We start from the raw sequence: 14878 nt of genomic DNA, 5'->3' as shown, positions 1-14878 counted from the left end.
ATCCCAAAAAGATGTGTGTAGGATGTTTAAAGCTTCAGCAGCTGCATGGTTGCAATAACGTATGCGTATATTTTAAAAAAAAAAGTGTGTTAATGAAAAATATTCAAGGGGACCAATTATGCCCCTCATTCCAGCTTCTACCTTTATTCTTTATCAGAGCAGTTATGCATGATTCATAGTGCAAAATATTCCTTTTTCATCTTATTCTATTCCTTAGGGGATGAACTGAAGGCTTGTACTATCTGAAAGAAGCTGTCTTAGCACCTTTTATTGTCTGGTAATTTTTCCTTTAAGCCAACTTAATTTTGATTGGTTCCTCCTTATAAACAGAAGATTTGAACCGCAGTCTGAAGCCCGAGCTGTTGTCTCACAGAAATAACTTGGTCATGTGCAAGCCTGATGGTCTGAAACTTTGACCATGTTTAATATGAGCATTCCAGCAGTGTGCATGTAAGAAAATGAAGAAGAGCTTAAGACTCATAACTGGTTGTTCACAAAAATTCACTTTTTCTGTTTTGTTTTTTGGTTATGTTTCCCACATATCACCAGGAAAACCATTATCGGCGCAGGGAGATACAAGATAAGCACAGCAGCAGGCCACCAAGCCACAAACAAGCAGTTGCATGTTGGGAAAAAAATGCGCTCTTTTTTTCAAAAACTGTTTTAGCTTGGTCTAGGCTCAAGGCCAAGGGAGCTGTATTGTAAACAAACAATTAAAGCAGGGTGTTTTTGTGTCTTTTCGTAGCTTCAAGCAGAACCTTGTGTCCCCAGAGAAAATGTTGTGGTAAATTTAAAGAGTAAAAATTATGATCTTGCCGAAAAACACTGTAATAAAGCAAACGAAACAAGGTCTTTTTTTGCTTGAATAGTACAAGAAAAAGCAACTGTTTTTTTTTCTGTTTCCGGAATAACAAAGCCCTAATTTCACAGTTACAGTGAAAACGCTTAGTTAGTAACAGTTTTGTTTTTAACTATAAAAAGACCAGTTTGAAGCCAGATGCTAGACAAAACCATGTGTATTTATAGGATCTTAATGCTCACAACAAGGCAATTGTTTAATTGAGTAATGAAACTATGATCTTTCAGTCATTTCCAGCTGTGTATCGCTCAGTTGTCACCAGTTTTGTGTTGGTGTAGCAGTGGGGAACAGCCCTTTGTGCAAGATGCATTTCCACATCTGGTGTGTGTTTATGAGTCTAAGCTGGTGCAAAGTAACAAAGGGTGAGTAGTTACCCTGCTTGCGGTTGGCTTTTAATAGGATAGTTGGTGTTGTTGCTGTTGTACATATGGGTGTACCAATATTTGTATCTAAAAATGTTAAGAAATTTGAAGGACTTTTAAGACATTTTCATTACCAACTAATATGCAGTTCAGTCCAATATATAATATATATATATATATATATATGACTCAAATAGTGATTGAGTTATGGAGACAGGAACATCTTCACTTTTCACCATGATAGTGATCCAAAACACACTGCCAATGCAGTAAAAGCAAAGCTGAATGAAGAAAAAACACAGAATGGATGAGTATCAGTCATGGATTGGCCTCCACACAGTCTAGACCAGCAGTCCCCAACCCCAAACGGACCGGTTTATGTCTGTGGGCCGGACTTTAAGGTGTCGTGGATAAATACAACAAAATAAAACCAGTACCAATACCAAAAAAAGATGATTTATTAATAACACAAGGGAAAAGACCCAGGGAAACTGAGTTAACGATAAAGAAATAACACTAAAAAACACTAAAAACCCTGAAAACTATGATTTTCACACCTGAGCCTCAACTCTCGTGGCTCGGTGCCAAACGACTCACAGACTGGTCCATGGCTCGGGGGTTGGGGACCACTGGTCAAGACCTCAACATTATCGAAGCAGTGTGGGATCATCTTGACAGGGAATGAAACAAAAGTCAGTCAAAATCTAAAAAGAAGAGCTTTTTAAGAAGCTTGAGGAACTATTCCTAGAGAGTACTCAAAAGATGACAAGAAAGCTTCCCCTAGAGCAGGGGTCCCCAATCCCAGTCCACGAGGGCCGGTGTCCCTGCAGGTTTTAGATCTCACCCTGGGTCAACACACCTGAATCACATGATTAGTTCATTACCAGGCCTCTGGAGAACTTCAAGACATGTTGAGAAGGTAATCTATCCATTTAAATCCACTGTGATGGATTAAGGACACATCTAAAACCTGCAGAGACACCGGCCCTCGTGGACTGGGAATGGGGACCCCTGCCCTAGAGAGTTCAGGCTATATTAAAGCACAAAGCGGATCATTCCAAATATTGACTTTCAAGCTCTCTAGAATTTTACAGCCTTGTATACTGCATTTCCATTTATATTTGCACATTTCAATAAATTGCTGCAACTCTTTCCCATTTTCCTGGCAAAATATTTAAAATAAAAGAAATGCACTATATATTTATATATAGCTTTTGTTCACATCTGTAGTCTTACACCAACAACTATGTTTTTATATGATGCCCCCCTTGGCCCCAATGGCTATTTTTGTTCAATTAACCAATCTAGAAGTCAGACTTAAAAGGTCCCCTCCATTTGACTTCTTTTGTAGGGTTATGTGGAAAAAATCACTGGTCAGTCAAAGTGGCCCCCAGCAGGCTCTTTATCCATAAGGACAGGGTAGCAAGACATCTGGTGTCGTGCCTACATGACTGCAAGAGGAGAAAAGGTATGTACAAACCGCACAAGCACGGGTGCCCTTTAATAAGAATTATCCAAAATTGGCTGACAAAGCATTCAGATTATGAGAAATCCTCGAGCGCATCACATCTGTGACGCGCCAGTACTTTGTGTCTCTTGCCATTGCGCAAATACTGACATCACCCACAGAAAATCCCAGAGAAAGAAGAACATTGTTCCTCGCATCACTTCTTCACTAGCTGATGAGGATGATTACGCTGCTGACTTTAACTGTGTGGCGTCAGACTTGTCCAATTTTCTACTTCACGCTTCATTTCTTCATTTCAAAGCCACCTCATTTCGAAGCGCGTTCAGCGCTCGTAAACTCTGTGACAGCCTGCCGGATAGACTAAGGTCTCACACGGTCATGATGCATACCTAAGAAAAATATTTCAATTAGTTTACTCATAACAGGCAGACAGAGAGCAGTCTTTGCTGTGGGCTGTAAAATTTGGTTCTGAAAGGGCAGCGAGTCCCTCAGTCCAAAAAAACAACAAAAAAAAACAGATTTAAAATACAAGAGTGCAGCAGCAACGTGGCTTTGGGGCTCTAAGAAGTGAATGCATATCTGCTCATCGCTTTGCTTGATTAAATTGTCTCACTTGATCGGATGACTGCTTCTAGTCCTCTCCAAGTTTGGAGACATGAAATGGCCTGCTGGGGGTCCCGTAAATCAATTGATTTTGACAACTGTAAAATCTACTGATGATAGTTTGGGAGAAACAGCTCAAAGTGTATTATTTGTAACATCAATTTTAGCTGCACTAATGTGCTGATCAACCACCCAGACATCCGAGAAGCACGACCGTAAGAGTTGTGTTCTTCAGTTCAAAAACCAGTTATCATCTCCGTCAGTTATACTCCTCTTTTTTATTATTAATTCTTGAGTCAGATGTCTTTGTTCTGTGTTTAACATAAATCACTGGAAATGTTTCAGCTTTACCTCTTCTTGTTCTGTAAATTATCTGTTTTATTTTGGGCTTTCTTGGCATTCCCAGCTGCACAGCCACTAAAGTCAACACTGCTTTGCTGGGTCACCAATTTACTGGTACTTCCCTGTCATACAATATACATGGTGGCAACCACTGGTGCCTGCAAATCATATACCAACAGTCATGCTGAACGCTCCCATCCCCTGCACATCTGCATGCCCATGTATATGTTCTTACTATATTTCAGCAACCAAAATTTTAAGGGAGCATCAAGTCCACAAATTAGGCTGCCGACCAGGGTTTGGTCTTTGGGCACTTGGAATAACAGAGCAGTGGCTCTGCCTTTCTATTTATATCACAAACTTGTCTGATCATTGTTGATTCTCAAGTGACTGTGGGATTGAGCTGAAGCAGGGCGAGGTGGGTGGAGACCCTGACCCTCAGCTTAGCTTCCTCCTGTAATTAGCGACATGGGTCGTGATTCTCGTCTTAATGGAGAGCGACTCCCACATGTCGGATCAAAGGGTCGGGTGACCGCACACCCTCATTTCACAAGCAAACACACATAGAAAAGCCTGTACTGTATCTAACTCCTGCACACTGACTTTGTTTGCCTGGGCAGACAATAGTAACACAAGTGTTTAGTGAGGGCTGTAACAATAGACGTGTGGAGAATCTAACTGGGTGTGTTTTTACACAGATCGGTCAGGCTGGAGTTATGTCACTTTTGACTGGACTGAGGAACATCATGTGATCTCTGTATCTAACAGTCCTGCATTTTCTTTTCTCTGCTTGAGTTTCAGCACGCCGACACCTTTAATAGTCATTTCCGTCTGGTATAGAGAAACTACAGCAGGATGTGGTTACACATGAAAGAGCTTAGTCTTCACAACATGGGGAACCTGTAATCTGGTTTCGCACACTTGTAGAACATTCCATGGCAGCAGCTCTGTAACCTTCCATCAGCGCTTTCAGTCGCGTCCCACAGCAAAGCTAGAGGACTCTTAACTCCAACCCTGTGCCTGTCCTTTTGGCCTTGCTCTCAGCAGCCATTCCTGTGTGGTTTCCCGCTCCCACCTCTGCCTATTCTGGGACGTGTTCTTTCCTAAGCTCTACTTAGCCATGCTGCCAGCTTCGCAAAGCAAATGAAATGGTCTACGCTCTAAATACATGTTTATAAAATTCCCAAACTTACTGTAGCATTCCTGGAGCAGGCCAACAACAACGGAAAATTCCAGAGTCTGAAGGACTGATTCTGGGCTTTGTTGACAGAATACAATCCTAAAGACCAAAATTTCCTTCAAACGCTTTTTTCCTCCAGCTATGTTGGCGTTCCACCTGTGTGTTTTGTAGTACCTGACCTCCAAAGTCCTTTTCACATCTTAGATTTTTATTTTGTTTGCTTAGGAATTTGAATACGGACGTCTATACTTGTGCCTGTTTTAGCTGCGGGCGCGACAATAAAGCCAGTCTTAGCTTTGTTGTTTGAAGTAATCACAATAGTGTTCTCTTTTAGAACAAGAAACATCAGACGGATGCACTTTTACCTTTTCTTCTTTTCTTTTTTTTATAGCTGAACTTTTGATTTAACAACAAGTGACTTTTTTTCTTCCACTGAAGAAAAACAAATCAGTTCAGCTAATGAGGTGACTAATTGATGTGCATGGTCACTTGGTTTAAGAAGTTCCCGAACAGGGGCAGCTGCTGGCCTGATGTGTGTGTGTGTGTGTGTGTTTGTATTAAAATGTAACTGAATACTTTATTGTTAATAAATGGCTCCATTGTTGTTTTGGTTTGAGTTTTAGACATTAATATTCTTAAACTTCTTGAAGATTGTGAGGCTGGGCTGTGATTCCCCTCAACAGCATTACTCTTATTAGTTCTTGTCGGCTTCTTAATCAGTGCAGAAAACAGCATCTTGTGCATTAATGAATTTCACATTTTCTTTGCCGCATCAATCCTGTTGCATACTATCTCAGCTTGAAGCTGTACGATACTTACTTTTTTCTTTTTTTTTAAGTTATTGGGGACAAAATCTTTTGAAAATCTGTTTTGGGAGACGATGTAACAGTAATTTACAGAATGCTGGCATCCCCGCATGGCACAGTTCCCTCTAGGCCATTTAGGCTCTGTTGTTTTATTGGTTTTGTGCATTTTTAAATTAGCTTTGCACTTGTGAGTATAATATGTTTCAGACTGCTGCTTTATGCTGCCCATGATGTGGTATTGATTAATTGGAGTTGGAAATAGTAATGCAGCTGTTCTTAACAACAAGTCCATGGATCTTGTGACTCAGTAATCCAATTAACCATTTAGCTACATACCAATGCAAACCCACACTCCATTAGTTTCCTTGTCAATCAGCCATTGACACAAACACACACACGAACTCACAAAATACAACCGTTAACCTGACGATATGCTCAAATGTGAGATTAGTTTAGATTAAATTTGTAAATTTGCTCTTCCTCTAACCTAATAGTTTCTCGACTTGACCTTTCTTGACCCATGTGTCACCGGGACCCACATTCAGCCTTTAGCCTAACAAAAGCTGTCAGAGCAACTTCACTGATCTTTGAAATCTATGGCCCTGGAGTTTTCCTCATGTTAGTGATGGGATTGTTGATTTTAAATCAACCTATTGATCCACAAATTCCCTTATGAGCATGGGAGAAATCATAAGAGACACAACTGCAGCACTGCATGTTGTTTCCAATTAACTTGCATTCCTTTCGCTAGTTTTTAAAGGACATTCCTTTATGGGCTGTTTTGGGCTACATGTGTTAAGTCATTCTTATCAGATTATTTAGTGGAAAAGAATTATGTCCAGGGCAGTCATAAAAAGTCAGTTTGGGAATTAAAATACTTATAACTCAAGTCCCATTAGACTGTCATTGTTGTCTCTGATATTTGGCATAGGCTCACAGCACAATCAGGTCAATGAGTACAGTTCCCTGTACAGTGGCTCTTTAAGTTGATTTTCTTCTCTCTGTGGGCGGTGGGGGCGGAGGGCAGCTGTCAGCTTTCACGAGCCTCGTACCCTGGAAAAAATTAGTTCCGATCCTCTATCCAAAACGCTAATGAGAAGCACACACAGGAGGCAGTGAGGGGTTGGAGGTCGCGGTGGTGGCAGGTGGGGGGGTGGTTGTCTATGATGGATGACAGAGGAAGGAACAGAGTCTGTCTGCGTCTCTGCATCCTCACCCTGCCGTGACCTGAAGTGCCTCGGAGTAGAGGTGCAAATGTGTGCTTGCCGCTGCATTCCTCAGGAAAACTGTGTAATGCCACGAAAGCCCTACAAAGACGGATGAAAAGATAGAACGAGACTAAGAAACACCTGAGGGTGAGCATAGTGCAGCTGTATTTATACATCCAGTGCCTGATGAATTAATGAGCCGCGACATCAAACTGAATCCAAGCAAGTCTTATATATAGTAACTACTGTGGGTGTGTGTGTGTGTGTGTGTGAGAAAACGAGACAGTCAGGCAGATTTTATGTCAGTGTAAGACTAATTACCCAAAGCTTACACATCACTATCTAAAGTGTAAACAGTATTTACAAAGCTATGAACTTCCAGCAGAGTAACATCTACAAGCATGTGCCAAGTGGGAAACTTTGGCCTGAAATAAAACAACGTGTGTGTTCACGCCTCATTTCTTTCTTCTTCTGGATCACATTTCAGAGACAAAAGGAGAGATTGTTCTGTTATGTAATATTTCCTCAGTTTATTACTTTACTCAAACTCCACCCATGCACGCTCGCCAGCTTGTCTTTTCCCTTTCTTTCTTGCAGTCTAACTGCTGTAAATGTGATGGGCAGCCTTTGTGTCTAAACAGGCGGTGAAAGAAAAGGTCGCTGTCATAGGCTTGGGCATGCATTTGGAGCGTGGGCCGAAAGACGGGCACAGATCCTCAGTGTAGGAGCAGCCTTCAATGAACACCATTATTCCCACAAGAAACCGCTTCATAGTGTTCCATAAACAGCTACGAATGGAGCTACTTCAACTAGAGCTCTCGTCACAACACCTTCACCTTTAACACTGAAGAGCCATGTGTGGTTTTGACGAATGATGTAAAGTTGGGTCGAGCTGTGCCGTGTGATGCAGGCTCTCACATGGTTAGATGCGGCAGAGTTTTGAAGCATTTCGGTGGAGGAAGTGGTTAAAGGAAGAAGGGTTTAAAAGACAGGCGATCGCATCAGTAAAACATGTCAGTGGAAACTAAAATGTGATGATTGATGTCACTGATTTCGTACTTTTTGTGTTCATGATAGCGATATTTCAGTGTGTTGACAAGTTGATGATCAAAATTTGCTGCAATGGGTTAGTGGCATTACATGTAATTTTTTCTCCTTGTTACTATTACCTTTCTCCAATTTTCACACAAGAACTATGACTTCACTGCCTGAAAAACTCCAAACGGCCAAAAATAAACATACAGAGTCATAAAAGGGAGAAAGTTCAAACATTCACAGCATAGCTGGGAAACATATATGAACCCTTGGGTCTGCTGGCATCAGCAAAAACTAATTAGAGCCAGTAGTTTGCAAACCTGGAAACCAGTCAGTGACAAAAATCGAGGCATGCGATAGGACCGCTTTGATCAACTCAACTCCAGAATGGTTTCAGTATATGCACGAGCCTAGGAAGAAAATAGATGATAACAAAAAATGTAGAGATACTCTGGAATGACCTTGATAAAAAAGAAACATCCGATATCAGATCTAAGAATGAGGCTGAACTAAAGCATTCGTGTAGACAATACAGCTCAGGTGTTTTTCTATTTTGATATAAATGAGTCATTTTTACCCTCATGTTATTTAGTGGTTAGTTTGCTTCTTATTTCGTTATAAAATGTAATCTCTCCATATATATATAATATGATGTTTTCAGTATTTCAACTTGGATACTTGCTTTTGCAGGTGGATCCACGTATCTGGATGATCACGGACAGCCTGCTCCAAGAGTGAGTCACTGTTATCATGTCTCAGTGTCACTGTGCTTCTTCTCCTGTTTTGTCTAATTTTCCTTTTCTTTTTTTTTGTTTGTCCTGCATTCTCACCTTCCCATCTCCTCACAGTTGCAGTTAAGTGCAGTTAGGATAATGGTTTGGTCTGTGCAAGGGAGCTGCGTGCAAACGCACTCGAAATACCAGCTAGACCTGGCTTCAGTGCTACAGTAATGCTTTGAACGCAGTCTCTCTCGTACACAGAGTGCTGACACAGGGGCCTTGTATTCATCCAGCTGCATGTCTACGGGACTATCTCTCCTCTGTGCTCCCTTTTTCTCTCCTTGCCAACTTGTTTCTGTCTCCGTCGGCCCCTTGTTTATTATCTGCTTCTATAGTCAATCACCTCATTTTCACCTCATTGAATCCCTTTCTTAATTGCTTTATTCACTTTTTAGTTAAAGGAGTCACTGGTGTTTATATTGCCGGGCACAGGATTTATTGCATTGCTAACTTGAGGCTTTATCAAGTATGGTTACGAGGTTTGCTTGTGGCCGATGTGAGCAGCTGTTTGGATTTAGTTAGATCACATCTGGCCTTTGTGAGTTGTGTGTTTCAAACTCGTTTTGGCCACTCAGACAAACCTGGCAGCTGCTGTGTTTGTTTCGTAAAGAGAACAGTGGGGTCTTATTTACAGTACGTGAAACAAACTGTGGCTGACTGGAACACAGTGGAAAGATTGTCGTAATTTCCTTTATGCAGTTTTATTTTTTAACACGGTACTGTTATCTGAAAGAAACTTACTTAGAGCAAGACCCCACAAGTATTCTTAGTCTCTAAACTGCATAGTGCAGAGTTGATGTCAAGCTTTCAATATCATATAGGATATTGCAGAAAATGAATTTCAAGTAGGCGTAATAAAGTACAAATTGTTTCCACAAGTTTCTCCTGAAGAATGAATAGAGTTAGACAGCTTAAATTTGTCCCGAGGCATCTTATTATAATATTTATTATGCAAACACAGAAGCTCTGGAATTCATTTGACATAGAAAAGTGTGAAAAGGGGGAATATTTTTAGCTTTTGAAAACAACAAGAGATCATTTAAGAATTGAATCTGTTACTTTATGTCTAAGTATATTACCAGATATTATTAAATATCATTAAAGATGTGTACTGTGTCTATAACTAACTTGATATCACAATTTTGCTCACTTTCTAGTTGTAGGTGTTTTACAACAATAAAATCTAAAGCATAGACTGTACATAAAAGATGAACGTCTCTGGTTTAACATCCCATGTTGTTTTTCTGCCAATGATGGTGTTCTTGGTAGCTTTGTTATCACGGTGCAGCTTTAAACCGTGTGGATGCATCATAGACACAGACACCCACTCGGTAGACTGTTCATACATTGATTTAACAGAAGTAGACGAGTGGAGGTGACGCCCAGAACAGTTGTTGAAGTCCAGTCGGCAAACTCGATTTGAACACAGAGTTTCAGCAAGCAAGTTACAGTGCTTAAAAAATTTATTACACCACCATATCATTATATTTTTAATGCTAAAATATAATTATTGTTGGTTTGAAATTTACTGTTTTCCAAAAGAGCAGAAATAAATTTGGGATGCCAAATTACAATTATTTACTTGCATTCCTAAACAGAAAAATTAGTTTTAGTGGTTGAATAATATGCTTGATTAATTTCTGACTTCTCAGAGAAGTTTAGTGTGGCAGCTCCAGTGTGGTTATATACTTAATATAAAAATTCATCACTTGTACAGTTTGGAGGTAAATTAGGTATAGAGGCTAAAACCGTTTTGTCCCAGGTAAAGTTTTTTTTTTTTAATTTTTTAAACTTAATTCTCAATTAAGAAGAATACTACTACTTTTCTTTGTATAGTACTCTTTGTGTAAATTAGCAGTATAGAAATTTAATAACGATATAATTTCAACATTTATTTGATTAGCATTATTTTGGAAAGCTATTTCATTATTTCATCTTTGACCACTAAAAGCTATTAAATTGCTCTAACTGCATATAAGTATAGGACACTTCTTTCTTGTTTTTTTAGGCTTCATTATCATTATCATTACTATCATTTTCTTAATTTGGCGGTGGGCTATTTCTAAAGTTCCCACCAAGTTCCTAGATTTTTCACTCGGGCTCTGATTTCAAATTAGATGACAGTTGCCATGTGCAACCACTGTAGCAGCTTTGATAACTAAATACAGCCTCCAGATATATAAACTAGGTTGAGTAGTCTGCGCATCTGGAGGCACAGACTAGTGATTATATGTTATTTGCTTGCATTGACTGATTCCATATCTTCTGTCATCTCTTCCCAGACAGATGATGCAAATGCCATGTCAGTGGCAAGCAGTACATGAGCCTCATCTCTCATTATCGTTTTTAACATTCCCCTATAGTTACAGTTGATCTGCACCTTCGGCAGAGGTCTGACATTCCGTAGCATGCGTGTGCAGAAGGTCGAGCTTTGGGTAAATGTGGGGAAAGATTAGAAATCGAGTTGAAAGCTCAGCATGAATGAGGGCGTATGGAAAAACCACGCAGCTCTCAGAATAGAGTTATGAGCCTTTATGTGTGCAAGCACTACAAGAATGTCCTCTCTACAATTTTTGCACATGTGTAAAATGTATATCCATCACTTTATGAAACACACTTTGCAGCACTTTTCAATGTAATTCCATAGTTTATTTAATCGTTAGAATTATTAGGAGAAGCCATCTGCCCTTAACCTTTGATGAATTTGTTATTGTATAGATTTGGGGGGGAGGGGGGGGCTCAGATGTATGCTAGAGGGGACCTCATTATGCTCCATCAAACACAACATGGTGCTTATGAACTTCTACTGTGGAAGTGCAACAATAGTTCCCTCAAGGCCTTGAGAGGTACTGCAGTCTGTCTAGTAATTTTACCCCTTGACTGAAGAATCCCGAAATGATGACCTACTCAAATAACACATAATACAACACATAAGCAACAACGTTAATTACATCATATATGCCCATACATTGACGATAAAGACAAACGTTTCAGTGATAGGTCTATTCTACTGCAGCTCGTTGCAGCATCCCTCTTTATAAGAGGAACCAATAACCAAAGCTAAACTCCAGCATCATATGGAACCCTGTTGCTTATAGAGGCATATTAATTAAACTAGAAAACTTGAAGCATAATCCTAAAGGGCCGTTCAGCACAAGTATCTTATATTAATTTCTCTTACTATCCGAGTTATTATTTATCGGGCTTCCACAGCTTTCTTTTGTCCTGGTTCCCTCCTCCAAAGGCAGATGTCTGCACCTTCCTGAGCCTTGTTCTGCCAGATGCTTCTTCCTGTTATAAAATGGAGCTTTTCCTCCCTACTGTTGCCATGTGCTTGCTCAGAGTCGGTCATCTGATTGTTAAGGTCTTCTCTATATTAATTTAGGGTCAATACCTCATGATATAAAACGCCTTTAGGCAACTGTTGTTGTGATTCGGCATTATATGATTAAAACTGAATTGAATTATTTTTGTCTCATTTGTTAAGGCACAAATCAAGTCTGTTCATTTCAACTAATGTAAAGCATTAGTGGTGCTTATTTAGATACTTTGATTGAAACTCCACTTTTACTGCTACTGAGGGCAGTAAGACTCCCTTTCTCCTCTTCTGGATGAGAGTGAAGAAGATTAAGAGGAAGTTGCTGAGAATGTCGACTGCACCCCTCACTTAGCGATAAATGAGCTGTTGATACTAAGGAGCACTGAACCCAAATCAGCCGACCGGGACATTTTCTCAAACTTCCTGTTAGATGATTGAAGATTGAGAAAAATTACCGCAAATCACATTCATATCAGAGATGGCCGGTCCAGCCATGAGAAACTCATAATAATTTATGTGTGTTTTTTGAACTAATGACACATTTCAAACTGTGCAAAAGAAAAAGAAACTCGATACTTTTTTTTGTGTGAACGTGTGGGAAGAATTGTGGAATAGCAAGTAAGAGAGGGGAAAAAGGAGAATAGGAAAGTGGACTGCTCATCTCCGAGTCTGCTTGATATAAGCTAGAGATTAAAAAAACCCATAACAATATGAATATCAACAGGAAAAAGTGTCATTCTCTAACATGATGGGAAACAGCATGGTTACATAATACTTTCTGACAGAATCCTTACTGGCAGACCCTGTGGACATTTCTCCCAGCGTGTATCAGAAACCAAGCTCTACAGAGTGGGAACAACAATAGCACAAGCTGAAAGCTTGCCCTTTCTGTGTTGTCAGTGCCAGCGGGAGATTTGGACTTTTGAAGGCATGTCTGCTGTTATTCCTGTTAGTCAGCAGCAGGATGTTAGAAGTCTGACAGTCATTTGTCATGATATGCTGTCCTGTGAAACACTGAATGTATTTCAGCCTGTAGTTACTTGGCAAACACTGTGGAAAGTTGAACTGCTTTCCAAGAGATCTATTTCCTGTCAGCTCAAAAACTTTTCCCAAATGTAATGATATCGCTCTTTTTCTTTCTTTTTTTTCATATTTTTATTAGAATAACAAACTTTTCTTGTTGGGTAATAAAAAACAATCTCTAAACTTGCATAATTTTATCCTAACTGAAGCTATGTGTTCATTCTTTCAGTTCTTTACCTCTTTATCTGAGGGCGTGTTCTCATGTATTTGCATCAAACTTATTCACTTGCTAATGAAATCCAGGAACAGGCTTTGATTCTGGGACGTATATGCGGGAAGTGATACTGATACAGTGGTGTCATCTTTCTCTTCTGGCCCTCTCATCATTTCTTTCTCCCTCCTTGAACGAGTCAACATCAGTCCTATTGTTTTCTCTGCTTTTTACACTGAATTCTGGCAAATAGTCCGAGAGGCCTTCACTGTTTGTACGGATTCTGTGCTGGGGTGGGGCTTCTCTTAGCGGAGAATCAGAAAAATAAGGCTTTGTGTGTGTGTCTGGGAGGGGAGGGGGTGTTCTCACTGTTAATAATTTTCTCAGAGTGCTTTCATTCTTTAGGGGCCACTTGTGTAAGCCTTGTGAACTCTTAGAGATAAATGCCAAATTAGTGCATTCTTGCTGACCTTTTGCTTAAATGTGTTTCATATTTAAATTACACAACCGCGATAACCTTCCAATGTAAATCATTAGTCAATTTCTTGGAAATGAAATAGACTGGTATCGACAGTTTTAAGTTTGTGAATCATGGATGAGCTAATTGGTGAGTCATGTGTGAACTTCCAAGTGATTTTGCCACAGAACTTAGTTTTGACTAAGTTCTGTGGAGGAGCTTAAGGGGAGAACAGTGAAGCACTGTATACTCATACTAGGTCTTTGTGTCTGTTATTTTTAATGTACAATTAATGTGTTGTCAGGGCAGTTTAGTTCAGCTCTAGAGAGAGCAGATTATAACTAGAGGTCAAAGTTCAGACACAAAGTTACAGGAGAATGTCGTAAGAATTTAATACATTTCCTCATTTCCCTTTTTCTGCTTTTTTCACAATATTTTTTCCTTAGCTGCTTTTTTATAGCCAAAATAGCACAGAGTAAATGCACATTTCACTTATCAACAGTGAAAGTAAAATACAGAATACATGTGTGCGTTGCTGTCCTCGCAGGTACTCCCGTTTCCAAGCCAGGTGATCTATAATCGTGTGGGAAAGTGCGGCAGCCGGACGGTGGTCATCTTACTGAGGTTACTCGCTGAGAAACACCAGTTCAACCTGGTCTCCTCTGACATCCACAACAAAACACGCCTCACTAAGCATGAACAGGTAAGATAGCCCAGATCGCGTTGTGGTCCAGTGATGCATGGATTTAAAAGACTGGTAGAAGATTATGCAGAAGATCTAACATGTGATAACACATTATATTGTGGAACAAGAGAAAGAACCAAAAAACTGAACAGAAACAAAAGAGAAAGCACAAAATATAGAAAAATCTATCTTTTTCGTATTATATTTTGTGTGTGTACATGTTTAGATGTTAAGACATCTTTGTGAGGACAGAACATTGTCATGCTACTATACTTGTGGGGACCAACAGTCATTTATGGGGACAATATGCTCTTCCCAAGAGTTTGAAGGCATTTCTGAGGCTCAAAATGTGGTTTTAGTGTCAGGGTTACAATGAGGTTATGGATAGGTTTAGGTTGAAGGTTGGGATTAGGCATTCATTTGTGATGATTAGGGTTATGGTAAGAGGTTAGGGAAAGCATTATGGCAATGAGATGTCCTTACTAAGATATGAAAACGAGTGTGTGTGTGTGGGTGTGTGTGTGTATACAATTCAGAATTG

At 39.8% G+C, this 14878-nt stretch overlaps 1 protein-coding gene across 1 annotated transcript in view; it reads left to right on the top strand.

Moving 5' to 3' along the window:
• Positions 1-14878, top strand: part of usta (uronyl 2-sulfotransferase a) — a 58166-nt gene that overhangs the window by 20376 nt on the left and 22912 nt on the right. The window contains exons 2-3 of the mRNA XM_006797050.3: positions 8554-8597; positions 14200-14355. Of these exons, the coding sequence (XP_006797113.1) occupies positions 8554-8597; positions 14200-14355 (200 nt within the window). The remainder of the gene's footprint in view (positions 1-8553; positions 8598-14199; positions 14356-14878) is intronic.

The sequence above is a fragment of the Neolamprologus brichardi genome, chromosome 15, assembly GCF_056152115.1.
Source record: "Neolamprologus brichardi isolate AB-2024 chromosome 15, ASM5615211v1, whole genome shotgun sequence".
Lineage (NCBI taxonomy): Eukaryota > Metazoa > Chordata > Actinopteri > Cichliformes > Cichlidae > Neolamprologus > Neolamprologus brichardi.
The sequence above is the reverse complement of the archived record's forward strand: the minus strand, read 5'-3'. Positions and strand labels throughout refer to the sequence as shown.